This window comes from Panthera tigris, chromosome D1 (assembly GCF_018350195.1).
Source record: "Panthera tigris isolate Pti1 chromosome D1, P.tigris_Pti1_mat1.1, whole genome shotgun sequence".
NCBI lineage: Eukaryota > Metazoa > Chordata > Mammalia > Carnivora > Felidae > Panthera > Panthera tigris.
Genome location: NC_056669.1, coordinates 16677230 through 16693073, shown reverse-complemented (window position 1 = coordinate 16693073; position 15844 = coordinate 16677230). Strand labels below are relative to the sequence as shown.

At 42.5% G+C, this 15844-nt stretch overlaps 1 protein-coding gene and 1 non-coding gene across 2 annotated transcripts in view; both read right to left on the bottom strand.

Moving 5' to 3' along the window:
• CBL (Cbl proto-oncogene) overlaps positions 1–15844 on the bottom strand; it is an 83974-nt gene that overhangs the window by 9097 nt on the left and 59033 nt on the right. Inside the window, 7 exon segments of the mRNA XM_042958743.1 lie at positions 98–280; positions 990–1090; positions 1462–1602; positions 8980–9074; positions 10788–11165; positions 11311–11393; positions 11396–11441. Coding sequence (XP_042814677.1) covers positions 98–280; positions 990–1090; positions 1462–1602; positions 8980–9074; positions 10788–11165; positions 11311–11393; positions 11396–11441 — 1027 coding nt within the window.
• On the bottom strand, positions 9566–9695 carry LOC122231612. The gene has a single exon (XR_006208869.1). It is a non-coding gene; the product is annotated as a small nucleolar RNA SNORA19 (small nucleolar RNA).

Here is a 15844-nt window from a genome sequence, read left to right as displayed (position 1 = left end):
GACAAAAGCACTGTCACCAGGCAGTCACCTCTGTTGCAATACAAACCGGGAGCCACACAGCCATTCAGCACAAACCCAGGCCGGCCTGGAGACTCACTTGCGGTGGGGTCGCCTTCCAGAGACAACCAGCCGAACGAAGAGCTGGCGTTAGAGATGTCGGACAGAGTCCGCCGGGCCAGCACTGCCGGCACAGGCGGCTTGGGGACGTCATAGCCATCCTCCTCGTTTTCAGACTCCTCGGGTCCGGTGCTGGCGTGGGCCGGGGCCAGATTCCCTTCACCTAGAGAACGGTTTGTGCGGTTATCTTCTGCGTCTCACACACACACCCCGTCTTCTAACGCAGCTCGTTCGTTCACACATGGCCAGCACGCAAGCTACCAATGGTCTACCCTGGGCCTGACCGCCATGGCAGGCCCCGCGGGTGGAGACAAAAGAACAGAGAAAACGCAATCTGCACCGACACTGCGGCCCTGCTCTCCCGAACGTGGTAAAGGCTACCCTTGTCAGGGTTAACAGCCACTGAAGCCAAAGACTCAAGTGTCATTTTATAGCATTCATTCAACATTTCTACTGGCGTTTCACCTCGCAAGACCAGCCAAAGGGCCTGTGTGTGCTGCCTTCTTGAACTTTCAACTTGGTAAGCTAGTTGATATGGGAATTGAGTATTCACCACCCACACACAAAAGAATTTCATCAATGCTAAAAAGCAAAGGAAATAAAAGGGAGCTGCCAGCATTGTGGGCCCAGGCCACAGAACCCAAATGTCTCTAGGCCCTGGAAGGATGAAAAAGTACAAAGGGAACTAGTTGCGTGAACAGGAAATAAAACAGAGGAGACGGTTCTACTGCCCCTGGATCAAAGATATTTTGCCAAGAAGATCATTTAAAAGAAGTTTCTGCCTAGAATCAAGCTGTCTCAAATAGCGAAGTATGACAGGCTCATTCCAATGGCACATCAATGATTTTCAAAGTAGCAGAATGGCTACTCACCAAAGGTGCTGCTCTCTGTGACAGCCGGTGCCGCCTGGGACTGAATATTATACATTGCTTCATATGTACAGCTATCAATCTGCTGGTCACAATCACACGCTCTGAACCAGAAGGAAAGTGGCATATGATCTTCAGAAATAGAACTCTGTTATCTGCAAACTTATTAAGCCTGGTCTATTCTTAACTATCCTAGACCCTGAGTCTATCAAGATAGCATTTTCCTTTTGCCAGGATCACTAATAAATGGCACAAGATCGACTCTTACGATGCACAATGGACGTGTGGTTTTGTAACCACTGTGACAGTGAGGAAGCCTAAGTGGAATTGCTTCTAGGTGCGAGGGGCCAAACGCTGGGGTATGTAGGCTCCACACGTCTTTCTGCTTTCATTCTGGCCGGATAACATCACATAGGGAGCAGCTAGGCAGGTGAGTGGTGTCAACTTAATTCCCAGAAGACTATCGTGAACGTACCGTGAACTCTGGGTTGTGTCCAAAGGCCATTTCCCATCCGGTTTCGGAAGTCCTAGAGGCCTGGAGGAGGGGGTCATATACTCCGTGTCCTCCTCACTTTCACCCTGCTCCCCGGGGGGCAGCTTTGGCACAGGAAGAGGCCTGGGAGAGGAAGAAGACAGAAAAAGAAAATGAAAACGATAAACAAGCTGCAAAACGTGCAAGTGTGAAATGAGAGTCTTCGAGACAGACCGCAACTCACTTCTGACGGAAAAACACATGCCACCTAGGGAACTGTGACTTCTCCTGGTCGAGACAGGTTCATTATTACAAAACACACTAACTTCAAGTTTTGCTTTCAGCTGACCACAGACACAGCTATGTTGTCTGAGATGGGCTACACGGGAACAGTGCTTGAAGCCAGTTCGTCTCAGTCCCCAAATAAACTGGGGTCCCAGCCCAAGAGCTGGCGTGCCGGTTTTTCCCTCACCAGGCACGAAGCGAGCAGCAGCTGTGGCCTTCTGACAATATGCTAGGAACCTATGCCAGATGCTAATTCTTAACATCTACCTATGGTTTCAAAGACTAATACAGCTTGTTGAAAGCTTCCTCATAGGTTATCTCCTACTTTAATCACTTTTCTCTTCGTTTTAGAAAACAAAAATCTGACATAAAGAGAGATCAAGTGGTAGGTTAGCATCAATTCTGAGATGGCATCTCCCATCTTCTGACTCCTGCTTTGGGGATCTTGCCGTTCCACCCGAAGCTCTCACCTAGCAGCTCTGGAATCAAAACTTCTCCTGCTCCCTCCCCCCACCCAAGAAACTTGACAAAACCAGGGGAAAAAAATCAACAAAACAAGACACATGCACATGTGCACAAGCACACACACATACACACAACTGCTGCCGGGAACGTGAGTTAAAGAGTGTATCTCCTCCCTTCCTCTTTGTACTTTTTTTGCACATCCTGACACTCGATAAGGAGCATCTACTGGATTTGTCTGTATTTACTCCATGTTTCTTTTTCCCAACTATAAAAGCAATAGCTGCTTATTATAAAACACTTAAATGTTACAGAAACCTAAGACAGAGTGACAGTCCCTATAATCTAACTGCAGGTTTTTCTTATGTCTACGTATTACTTTGTGTTCCGCATGCTGAAGTTTTGGGGTGGAAGCATATTAGTATCTACAATTTGCTATGAAACGTGCCCAAGAAGTCAGACAGACTGACAGATGGATAGGGACAGAAGTATATAGAGGGGTGCCTGGCTGGCTCAATTGTTGCAGCGTGTAACTCTTAATCTCAGAATTGTAGGTTTGAGCCTCACGCTGGGTGCAGAGATGATTTAAAAACAAAAAGTACACGGAACTAAAGGGTATTATGCTAAGTGTAATTCGCAAGAGAAAGACAAATATATGACTTCACTCATATGAGTAAGTTAAGATACAAAACAGATGAACATAAGGGACGGGAAGCAAAAGTAATATAAAAACAGGGAGGCGGACAAAACATAAGAGACTTTTAAATACAGAGAACAAACAGGGCTGCTAGAGGGATTTTGGGTGGGGGGATGGGCTAAATGGGTAAGGGGCATTAAGGAATCTACTCCTGAAATTACTGTTGCACTATATGCTAACTTGGATGTAAATTAAAAAAAAAAAAAAACAAAAAAAAACAAAGTGTAAGTGAGCATAAGAAAATGTTAATAGAGCCCGGGTGGGGAATGTATGGCTGTTCACTGTAAAAATCTGTCACCCTGACTCTATGCTTGAAATTTTTCATAACAAGTTGTTGATGGGAAAAACCCATCAAGATTAAGAAAAAATGTCAAGTATTAGTGAAGATACAGGGAAATGGTACTTTCAAATAGTTTCAGAAATGAGACATTGGTACAATTTTTCTAGAGTGTAATTCAGCAAAAATATTTAACCAAACAGGCATACACACGGGCTCAGAAATTCCATTTCTAAGAATTTTCCCTAAGGAAATAATCAAGAATACTCACTAGAGCATTATTTATGATACTGAAAAAATAGGTGCTAACCGGTCAAATAAGAATGTACTGAATAAAGTAACTTTGGAACCACATACGCAGCAATATACCTGAAGCCAACCGGGTCCCTCAGTGCCTTAGAGGTTCCAAGCAGAAGCCTCAGAGGCCTACTTCCTTCTACCACAGTCAGTCTGTTCTTATCTACTTTACCTACTAAGGTTCCCATTAAGCCAGTTCTGCTGCTTTGTAATCATTTGCAATAACCTGAAAATCATTGTAGTAGGAGACTATATTATGATGTCCTAGGACGTTCAAGATCCTCCTAGTGAAAAAACGCATGCACAACAGGATTCCATACCCACATAGAATGGCAATGAAGATATTCAAATTGCTAACCACTGTCTGAACCTAGGTGTTAAGATTATGGATAACTTTCATTTCTTCAGTGTCACGTATCTCTATTTTCTAAATATTCTTTAGCATATTACTTCCATAGAGAGAAAAAGATCATTAAAGGTGCAAGCAAAAGCTTTTTAAATTATTAGAATCTTTTTGTTGATGATGTTAATAAAAGTATACAACTGCACTTCCTTCCTCATTAAGTATCTTGGCAATACATCAAAACACTCACAATCTCTTGTCCTGGTAATTCTACTTTGGATGTATCTCTGGTTATGTGAAGATGTTCAATGAAGCAAATTTATTATGGTAAGAGGTTTTATACAAAATAAATATCCAACAGGGCAATGGTTAAATATGTAATGTTATATGATACTATATAACCATTAAAAGTGACTATTTTGAAAACCCTTTTTTTTTTTTTAATTTTAGTTAACATATGTTGCAATACTGGTTTCAGGAGAATTCAGTGATTCATCACTTACATGCAACATGCAATGCTCATCACAAGTGCCCTTTTTAATGCCCATTGCACATCTAGCCCATCTGCCACCCACCTCCCTCCATCAATCCTCAGTTTGTTCTCTATCGTTAAGAGTCTCTTGTGGTTTGTTTCCCTCTCTTCTTACCTCCCCCTTCCATATGTTCACCTGCTTTGTTTCTTAAATTCCACATGTAAGTGAAATCATATGGTATTTGTCTTTCTGATTGGCTTATCTTGCTTAGCATAATACATTCTAGCTCCATCCACATTGTTGCAAATGGCAAGATTTCATTCTTTTTGATGGCTGAGTAGTATTCCATTGTATATGTACTACCACATCTTCTTTATCCATTCATCAGGTGATGGACATTTAGGCTCTCTTCCTAGTTTGGCTACTGTTAATAATGCTGCTATACACACTGGATTGTTAAAGAACTTTTTTAATGATAGGGAGAAATGCCCAAAATAAAAGGCTAAGGTGAAGAAAAGGGAGACTTTAAAACCATACCTTGATTTAAAACATACGTACATTTTACATGTCTACAGACACGACCAGTCGCAAACATCATCTAACTGCCTGAAACAGCTATACAGGCAGGATGAAATACAAACGAAAGGATGCACTGGACAGCGGCCTGGCAGCCAAGACTCAAGGGGCCAAGACTCAGAATACCTTAAAGCCAGCTCTATACAGGGGTTCTGAACTTGAGACGTGAAGGCAGTTTCAACAGGCTAGGGAGAAAGGGACTAGAAATTTGGGGTTCCATGATGGCCAAGACATGGGAGGCCAAAAATCCCAGAGAAAGGCATAGGGGAGAAGTAGTCTGAAATCCTGCTACAGTTTTCCCTGGAGCTGCAGCTAACCTCTGAACTGTGTCTAGAGGCCAGCAGATTCTGAGAAACTGAGCAGACGGTAGTAACTGAAGGGCTCAACTGATACTTTGGTTATCTCACTAACCTGGAGAGACAAAGCTGGAGTTAACAGATATGACCTTTGAAAGATTACTCTTCACGTGCTCAGTAACAAAAACGAATGGAGAATTTTATTAGAAAATTAGAATCTATACATTTTTAAAAATCACGTGGAGGGGCACCGGGGTGGCTCAGTCGGTTAAGTGTCCGACTTCGGCTCAGGTCATGATCTCACGGTCCGTGAGTTCGAGCCCCACGTCGGGCTCTGTGCCGACAGCTCAGAGCCTGGAGCCTGTTTCGGATTCTGCGTCTCCCTCTCTCTCTGACCCTCCCCTATTCATGCTCTGTCTCTGTCTCAAAAATAAATAAAACGTTAAAAAAAATTTTTTAAAAATAAAAATAAAAATAAAAATCACGTGGAAATTCCAGAACCTTAAAACACAGTATCTGAAAATACAAACTGAACAGATGGATTCAGGGCAGGTTAGAAACTGTGAAAGAGAAGATCAGGAAACCGGAATAGAGTAGAAACTATTGAGATCAAAGTAAAGAGAGGAAAGGAAAACAGCAGAGAGCCTAAGAGCTGTGTGAGGCACGGTCAAAAGGAGGGACATTCAGGTAACTGTGGTCACAGAAGGAGAAGGGAAGGAGATGGCAGTGCTCAGTCTATTTTAAGAAAGAGTGGCTTGAAATTTTCTAAAACAGGTTTTAAAACGTGAAATCACAAAATCAATAAGCTCTACAAACCTTAAGAAGAATAAAGAAAACTATTTAGAAGTATTATAGTAACAGCACTGGCATCCAAAGACAAAGAGGTCTTAAGGAGTCATGCAAAGAAACACTACCTGTAAAGAAGCAACATTAGCCTGAGAGCTAATGTTCCAACAGAAACAATGGGATATTTTTAAAATGCTGAAAGAAAGCAATGGTTTGTAACTGTACTTTTGAATTTCTTTCTTTTTTTTTTTTTTTAACAAATTTATTTGTTTTGAGAGACAGAGCTGAGAAGGGGAGGGGCAGAGAAAGAGAGGGAGACAGGATCTGAAGCAGGCTCCAGACACAGAGCCCGAGGCAGGGCTCGAAGTCACAAATCATGAGATCATGACCTGAGCTAAGTTGGATGCTTAACTGACTGAGCTACCCAGACACCATCCCCCACCCAACCAATTTTTTTTTTAAGTGATTTCTACACCCAACATGGGGGTCGAACCTACAACTCTGAAATCAAGAGTCACATGCTCCACCGACTGAGCCAGCTGGATGCCCTACTTCATAAAAATGTTAAAATATTTTATGCATCGAAAAACGATCCACCATAAAATAGCAACCCACAGAATGGAAGGGAATTACTCACAAATCACATCTGATAAAGGATTAACATTCAGGATATAGAGAGAACTTATAAAACCCAACGACAACAATGAAAGAACAAACAATCCAATTAAAAAACAGGCAGGTGCCTGGGTGGCTCAGATGGTTTCAGCTCACGACAAGATCTCACAGTTCTTGTGCCGTCTCGAGCTCCTGTGCCGTCAAGCACAAGGAGCCTGGGATTCCTTCTCTCTCCCCCTTCTCCTGCTTGGGCTCTCTCTTTCTCAAAATAAATAAACAAAATTTAAAAAATTACAAACGAGTCGGGGCGCCTGGGTGGCTCAGTCGGTTAAGCGTCCGACTTCGGCTCAGGTCATGATCTCACAGTCCGTGAGTTCGAGCCCCGCGTCGGGCTCTGTGCTGACAGCTCAGAGCCTGGAGCCTGCTTCGGATTCTGTGTCTCCCTCTCTCTCTGCCCCTCCCCTGTTCACGCTCTGTCTCTCTCGGTCTCAAAAATAAATAAACGTTAAAAAAAATTTTTTTTTAATAAATAAAAAATTAAAAATGATCGAATGTCTTAAATAGACGTTTTTCCAAAGAGGATATGTGAATGACCAATAAACACATCAAAAGATGCTCAATATCACTAATCATTAGGGAAATGCAAATCAAAACTATGACACCACCTCATTAGAATGACTACCATCAAAAAACCCCCAAAATACCAGGTGTTGGCAAGAATGTGGAGAAACGGGAATCCTTGTGCACTGTTGGTGGGGATATAAAATGGTACAATAGCTGCTGCAGGAAATGGTGTAACAGGGTCTCAAAAAAATTAAAGACAGAATTATCCTATGATCCAGGAATACGACTTCTGGGTATACATTCACAAGAACTGGAAGCAGGGTCCTGGGGGGTACTTGTTCACCCACGCTCACGGCAAACTCTTCGCAAACTGCTGAAACGTGGAAGCGATCCAAGTGTCCATCCACCGATGAACGGATAGGCAAAATGTGGCCCAGCAGTCACCCTTTATCTGCAATTTTATTTTCTGTGGTTTTACTTCCCCAGTCAATTGCGGTCTGGAAGCAGATGATCCTCCTCCTGATGTACCATCAGAAGGTCAATAGGGGCCTAACACTATGTCACGGTGCCTACGTCGCTCACCTCACTTCATCTCGTCACATGGGCATTTTACCATCTCACATCACCCCAAGAAGTGTGACTACAGTACAGTATTCAGAGAAAGACCACAGTCACGCACTTGTATCATAGCATACTGTTATCATTGTCCTGGTTTATGATTAGTTATTGTCGATAATCTCTTACTGTGCCTAATTTATAAATCAAACTTCATCATGTATGTATGGAGAGAAAAAACATAGCATACACACGTTTCGGTACTATCCTTGGTTTCAGGCATTCACTGAGGGTCTTGAAATGCACCCCCTACAGATAAGGCACAGGGTGGGGTGGGTACTGCATACAACGGGAATATTATTCAGCCTTAAAGACGAAGGAAATTGTGCAATACTGTACAACATGAATGAGGACATTATGATAAGTGAGTTAAACCACAAAAAGACAAATACTGCATGGCTGCACTTATATAGGTGGTAGACTGGTCAAAATCATAAAGTATAACGGTGGCTGCAAGGGGCTGTGGGAGGGAAGGATGGGGAGCTACTATTTACCAGGTACAGAGTTTCCGTTTTACGAGATGAAGAGTTACGAGCATGGATGGTTGTGATGGTTGTGAATGTAGTTAATACTAATTTAATATTTAATACTGATAATGTACTTAATACAGCGAATGTATTTAATACTGCTGAGCTGTACGCTTATAAACAAGATGGTACAGTTCATGTGTTTTTTTGCCACACACACAAAAAGAAGACACCGCAGAATTAAGAATTAAAATGAAAAATGATAAGAATTAAGAAAAGAATTGTTTTTACAAAAGTCAACAAAACCAGAACTGCTTCTTTAAGAAGACGAGTAAAATTGTTAAGCCCAATAAGACAGAGAACATGCACACAGAAAAAACATTAGTCCAAAACAGAAAATATAATAATTCTGAATTGATACAAATACAGATCAATTTTTATTTTCTTTACACTCCTGTGGGTTTTCTAAATTCCGTGAGTGAGCTGTTTTAACAGTACCAACTCCACGGTGAAATACAGCTTTAGGGGCACCTCGGTGGCTCAGTCTGTTAAGTATCCAACTTCAGCTCAGGTCATGAGCTCACAGTTCGAGCCCCACATCAGGCTCAGTGCTGACAGCTCAGAGTCTGGTGCCTGCTTTGGATTCTGTGTCTCAGTCTCTCTCTGCCCTTCCCCCGTTGTGTGTTCATTCTCTCTCTCTCTCTTTCTCCCTCAAAAATAAGTAAATGTTTAAAAAAAAAAAAATTGAAATACAGCTTTAGTACTTACCTGGCAGCGAGAGAATAAATGGCACTGGCAGACGCAGAAGGTTTGATTTTGGGGTGCTCAAACTCTGAACCTGCTAATGGGCTGTTATTCATATTCTGGAAAGAAAAGTGGTGAAAAAGAACCTTCTTAACACAGCTCAGTATCTCCTCTTATTTATTTAACTTATTCAAAATAACAAGAACAGTAACACAGACACAGACCTCACTCTCAACGCTGTGCTTACGGGTTATTGCATCCCACCAAAAGTAGGACTGCTTTCAGGCTCTGAAGAAAGTGTAAATGTAAGGGTTAGGAAGACAGAGATCTAAAAAGAGCCAAGGAGATGGGGGTTATTGTTTCAATTCTAGATTTGAGGAAACTGGCTGTCTCCACAAATACCATTTCTAATTTTAAATATCTGCACCTCTGTCTACAATGATGCCACCAGAAAGTCCAGTCTAATTTATTCTAATTAGACTGCCTATCACACAGATGCCACTTAAATGTAAGCCACTCTCCTCCTTCTCTTGCAACCGAGAAATGTGCAGTTCATTCAAGGGCCACAGCATTCCTCAGCTTCACTACTCACAGACCATTCTCTCTTTTTCTTTGTCTGGAGGAGACTGCCAGCATTACTATTTAGTTATGCTGCTAATTAACCTTCAACTATCCGTACAGCACACAAGAAATAACACCGCTCGCAGATACAAGAGAACACGGGGTAATGAAATGTGCACTAGACCATTCTCTCTCTTGCTTACTTAGCATCAGAGCTCGATAAGCCCCTTTGTGATTCCTCACAGACTCTCCCAAACTCGCTGGCTTCCCCTCCATCCTGGAATGGTCTCCCTGAGAATCAGCACAGCGGCCTCCAGGTCTTTGCTCAGAACTGTACCCCATCCCTCCACGTACCCCTCAGCCCGACTCCAGCTATCCCTACAACCCCGTTTTGAGCTGTTTTCCTCCACAGCACTCATCAGCACCCAACATCCTGTGTTTCATTAACTTACCGAGTTTATTTTGTCTTCACTCCACCAGAATGTAAACTTTCTAAGAGTAAGATTTCTTGTTGAGTACATACATAAACGAACCCCCAAAAAACAGATACACCTCCCCACGCCCAGGTCTGGACCCCTTTCTCATGCTTATTCAATGAACTACTAGCCTTTTTTCAATCTATCCTTTTAGCAATCTATTTGACATAGTGCTACTACATGTACCTCTTGAAACCATCATTTTGCTCATGTCCCTCCACTGATTTAAAACCTTCAGATGCTCATTTCCCACCAAATAAATTCAAATTCTTTTGGCCTTGATGGGATTTTCAAGGTCCTCTAATCTAGTATTAACGCTCCTTTCATGACCTTTTCCCCACTCCGATACACAAACCTTCTGCTCCACTCATATTCACCTACTTCTTATCCCACAACACACCTCAAGCATTTGTGTCACTGTGGCTCTGACCTTAAAACTATCCACTTGGGAAAGAACACTTCAAATTCAGATGCCATTCGTTCCATAAAGCCCTCATGATTGCTCTATTTGGAAATAACCTCTCCTTTCTCCAAAACTGAAGTGTTTTCTATTTACACTACACGAATCCAGCCATACCTACATATATACACACATACGCACGCACCCACATACATATTGCAGTATTTACAAACATGCCTTATCTGATCTATTAATACACTTCTTGAGGGTATATATACTTCTGAGGGTAGGGATTACGTTTTATTATTTCTGAGTCCTAGACAAAAGTGCGACCCATGAAATGCCATCCACAAATATTTGTTAACAGGCTAAATAATTTCAAAAGCAGGACTCACCACGGAGGTATCCACACTGAATGTGCTTCCAAGCCTAGGCACATCTGTTCTGGGCTCCATTTGTGAGGGCAATGAAAATGGAAGTGAGTGCCGGTTGGTTAATTCTCTACCTGTCCAGGGGTCACTAGCGTTTGGAGCGACCACTGGTACTTTGGGGATCGGCCGAGGCAGCCACGATTCCCCAAGGCGGCTAGAGGGAACAGGGGGCAGTTTGTCCCTGGACGGACAGTCGCCTGGTGTGCAAGGCAAGGGGCGTCTCTGAGGCCGGCTTTCTGCTCCAACAGAGTATGGCCGGTCTGGAGGGGGCGGTGGTGGAAGATCTCGAAGTGTGGGAGGTATCGGTAACGGTTTGTCCTTATGAAGGGAGCCAGAAGCTGCCTGTGGACGCAGGATGAAAGCAAATCAATCAAAACCCACTAATCAAAAACAACAACAAAACACCCAACAACCACCACCACACACACACAAAGCCCACTAATCCACAACAACGAATCAGAAACCGTAGAAACGGATAATGTCTTACCTTAGAAGCACTTCCAAGCCCAGAAGCACTGGAAGGAATAGACACCCGCTGTTGCAGAAGGTCAAGTCGCGGTGGCACCGGGGAAGGGAGGCTTGCGGGGCCACTGAAAATGGAGAGGGAGGCCGTTCCACCTGACACAAATAAAATTTCCTAATAGGTTATTCTTGTTTTGAGGGAGTGGCATGTTTCAACTCCTCCGAAAGCTGTAGACAGCAAGTGCTAGATGAACACTGACTAGAACTGCCAATGGCTCAGACTTCCTGAATTAGTTCTGTGTCACCATAAGAGGGCGCTCTCAATCACAGAAACACCATACAGATGCAAGTTACAGGCAAGGATCTAAAAATGGCTGTGCTACAAAAAGCTTCCTAGTTTGCATCCGAAAACAAGTGTTACAATTTTCCACATCTTCACCTGGAGAGAAAAAAATCTTTTCAAGGTTACAAATACGAGCCCATATAAAAAAGAAAGGAGCAGACGTTAACCTTTCAACAAGTCACCTGGGAAAAAAAACATTTAAGGGCACAGGACAATGAAAGAGATCAAAGATGATAAATTCTCCATGGGTTGTTATGATAGAAATAAATAAATAAATAAATAAATACATAAATAAATAAATAAATAAATAAAGGTGTTTTAAGAGGAGGAAAACAACCAACAGGATTGCTAAAAAGCATCTTGCGTCCTTCTGAAGAAACAAGTTATTTCAATTCAGCAATTCAAAGGGATTAATATTTTCTGTCAATCTGTGTTCTTAAAATATGAGGTGCCAAACTGGACGAAGCAATACATGTCTGTGCCTATGCAGGGTGACCGAGTAGCTGATAAGCGTTTCCAGGTAAGCGATCAAAAGAGATGCATAATTCATACAAAATGCTACTTGGCATTTGTGTTCCCTTCCAGGAAGCAATACAGATGGAATATGGGTAAATATGTATTACAAGCACTTACGTAAAATGACAAAAACAAAAAACAAAAAACACGTTCACACCCTTAGTCCTGCCATTAATGCTAAGTGGTTTGTAAACGAGGGCAAAGAAAGCCCTCATCATCAGCTAGCGGCCGTACTCATGCCTAAGGAAACGGGGCTCCGGCTCTGACTCAGTGGTGCATGAGCGATGCAGCTGGAGCAGCCAGGCACCTCAAGGGTTAAAGTGAGAAGTTGTTAGTCAGGCTAATTCTCACTTCTCCATTAGTTTCTAGCCAGTCGCTGTACCGGATTTCTCCATGGAAGAGTCTCGTATCTTTATGTGCCTTTTCGTTCTGCTCACCAATCCCAGACCCGATTTATCAAAGCCAGCTTCTAGCAATTCTCCCAACTTCTGGTTTCTTATCTCGCCAAATCCTTTTGCTCACCGTTACCAGCTTAGCCATCCTTCAATATGCAGTCGCTCAAAACACCATCCAACACTAACTCACTTTCCCAGTGTCTCAGCTCAGGAATTCCTACCTCCTCACCTTTGTTCAAGTTGTTTCCCAATCTGAAAGGCCCTCTCTGCCTTGAAGATTTATTTTTAAGTGATCTCTATACCCCACATGGGGCTTGAACTCACAACCCCAAGAGTCGCTCGTTGCACCGGCTGAGCCAGCCTATTTCAACCCCTCTCGACATCTATCCTCGTTCTCATTCCTGAAGTGCAGAGGTTGAGCTAATCATACTCTTTAATTCATGTCTCACCATCACAACTGATCCTTGCAGTGTTCTTTTATCTCAACATATATGAAAGTTCCAGAAAAGGAGAAAAACACAGGGGAGAAATTATCAGAGAAATGAAACAAGAATGTTTCTGAGACCTAACGGACACGAATATCCATAGGAAAGTTTTACTGCACAGTTAGCCCAATGAAGGAAAAAACCCACAACAAACAAGCAAATAAATAAACCAAAAAGGCCCTTACATTTTCAAGGAATTAAGGATAAGGAAAATAACCTAAAAGTTTCTTGGGGACAGGAAAAGGGGACACCAAGTAGCAAACTAGAACCCATGAGCGAAGTGAAGCCGTAACCATTGAGAGTTGAGTCTTTTTCAACCTATTCTGTAACCAGTCCGTCTGAAGGTTGAACAAAGACACTGTAAGGTGTCAAACGTCTCAAAAATTTTACCTCTCACCTTTTGGAAGAGATACTCCACCCAAACAAGGAAGTAAAGCAAGAAAGAGGGAACATGGGAGACGTGTTTCACAGGCACTTCCACAGAAAGGAGAGACAGGGAGGTTTCACGGGGGTGAGAGGAAGGCTCCAGGGGCTGGGTCGCAGCACCCCCAGAAAGTCCAGGCTGGGGCTGGAACGTGAAAGACTCTCATATGGTCCTACACTATATTACATACTATGTACTGTATTCAGAGAAGTAAGAGGCTATCGGACAGCTTGGTAAGCCTCGGCAGTGACAGGTACAGACGGAAAACTAAGGAAATAAAAATAAAGCGATTATCCCAAGAAGAGCAGAAGGTCGTATGAGAAAACAACAGCAACTGCATCGTAGCGTATTACTTGGAGAGTCAGGGAGCAAAATCCTTACAGACCGAATAGTGATTTGGCCCCAAACCACTCAAATGTAATAGGGAGATATGGTGGAGGAAGGAGGGAGACAATAAACCCTTTGCTACAACACCTGAAGTGAACAGAGACTACTACTGAGGAGGCAAAAGAAAGTAGCGTAAGTAGATGGTATGAAGGGTTCAAGGACTAACAAATCTGAGTGGGCACACAGAGGAGCTGAAGGGAGGGCGGTGGAGGCAGGGAGCCAAGGTTTCTGTCAGCCTTCTAGCAATTCTTTTACACTTACCAGAAAATCCACACGCATTTATCATTTGGATTTTGTAGTAAGTAGATCCACTGTATTAAAAATGAATCAAAATAAAACAGCAACAAAAAACAGCAGCTACCCAGGGCATGATGAAACAGGCACTCTCCTAGTCTCATTTACCTTTGGGAGCGATTTTACAACAAAAAAAACCGGGGATAAATTTTAGTATCTATACAAAAAAAATTAAATATTTTCATAAAATATTTTATTCATACAAATGCAAAGAATAATAAACACCTACGTAAGTACATCTAGGAAATGCAACAGCACTGTCTCTGTGAAACTCCCCTGTGCCTCTCCCCTAACTGTATCTTTTCCTCCATCAAAGAGTCTAAATGTACTTTCACTTTCATTCGGCAATCCCACCGCTTGAAATTTATCATACAGACAGACTTGCAAAAGAACACCAGCCTGCATAAAAAGTCTCGAAATAATACAAAATGTTCATGGAGAGACTACGTAAATTGGGGGCGCTTGGGTGGCTCAGTCAGTTAAGCATCCAACTCTTGGTTTGGCTCAGGTCATGGTCTCACCGTTCCTGAGTTCAAGCCGCAACCTAGGCTCCACAATGACAGCACAGAGCCTGCCTGGGATTGTCTCTCTTTCCCTCTCTCTCTGCCCTTCACCTGCTCACACACTCTTCCTCAAAAATAAATTAAAAAGAGAAAGAGAGAGAGAGAGAGAGAGAGAGAGAGAGAGACTACATAAACTGAGGTACCTGGCTCAGTTGGTGGATCTAACTCTTGATCGCAGGGTCGTGAGGTCAAGCCCCATGTTCGGTGCAGAGATTAATTAAAAATAAAATCTTTTTTAAAACAGGAAAGACTATAAATAAAGTATGGAATAGCCAACTGATAATACACGAAGCTGTTTTTTCTTGATTTGAATTTTTACAGTGTACTTTTTATTTATACTTTTATTTAAATGAATTTAAAATCATTCATACAGATCACATTAAGAAAATTTTTTACAAGCAATTTTTTTTTTTTTTAACAAAAATAAGGTGACACTATATACAGTATAGTTATTTTTAAAACAATATAATTAGGGGCGCCTGGGTGGCTCGGTTGGTTTTGGCTCAGGTCACGATCTCACAGTTCACGGGATGGAGCCTTGTATGGGGCTCTGTGATAACACCGAAGAACCTGCTTGGGATTCTTTCTCTCTCTCTCTCTCTCTCTATCTCTGCCCCTTCCATGCTCACATTCTCTCCTTCTCTCTCAAAATAAATAAACTTTAAAATCTATATATAGATATATACATGAGACAGCTTTCCACTGAAGTGTATGTAAACTGAACTCCTTCTGCAGAGGATTCCATCATGTGGACTGTGGTAGCCAGAATGAGGACTCCCTGTCCCCCAGCCCGAAGATGCTCATGCGCACCCTCAAACCCAGCAACTGTGGATACCTTACTTTCCTTGGTAAAAGGAACTTTGCTGATATGATTAAGGGTGTGGATCTTGAGATGGGGGAATCACCCTGGATTATCAGGATGGGCCCATCTAATCCCAAGAGTCCTTAAAAGCAGAGAACCTCTGAGAGATAAGGCAGGAGGAGGAGGAAAGGAGTCCAGGATCCAAAGAATGCAGCTGACCACTGGAAGCCGGGAAGAGCACGAGCTGACAGCCGGCAAAGACACAGGGATCTTGATCCTACAACTGGCAAGGAACTACACTCTGCCAAATCCAAATAAGAAAGGAAATGGATCTTTCCCTAGAGACTACA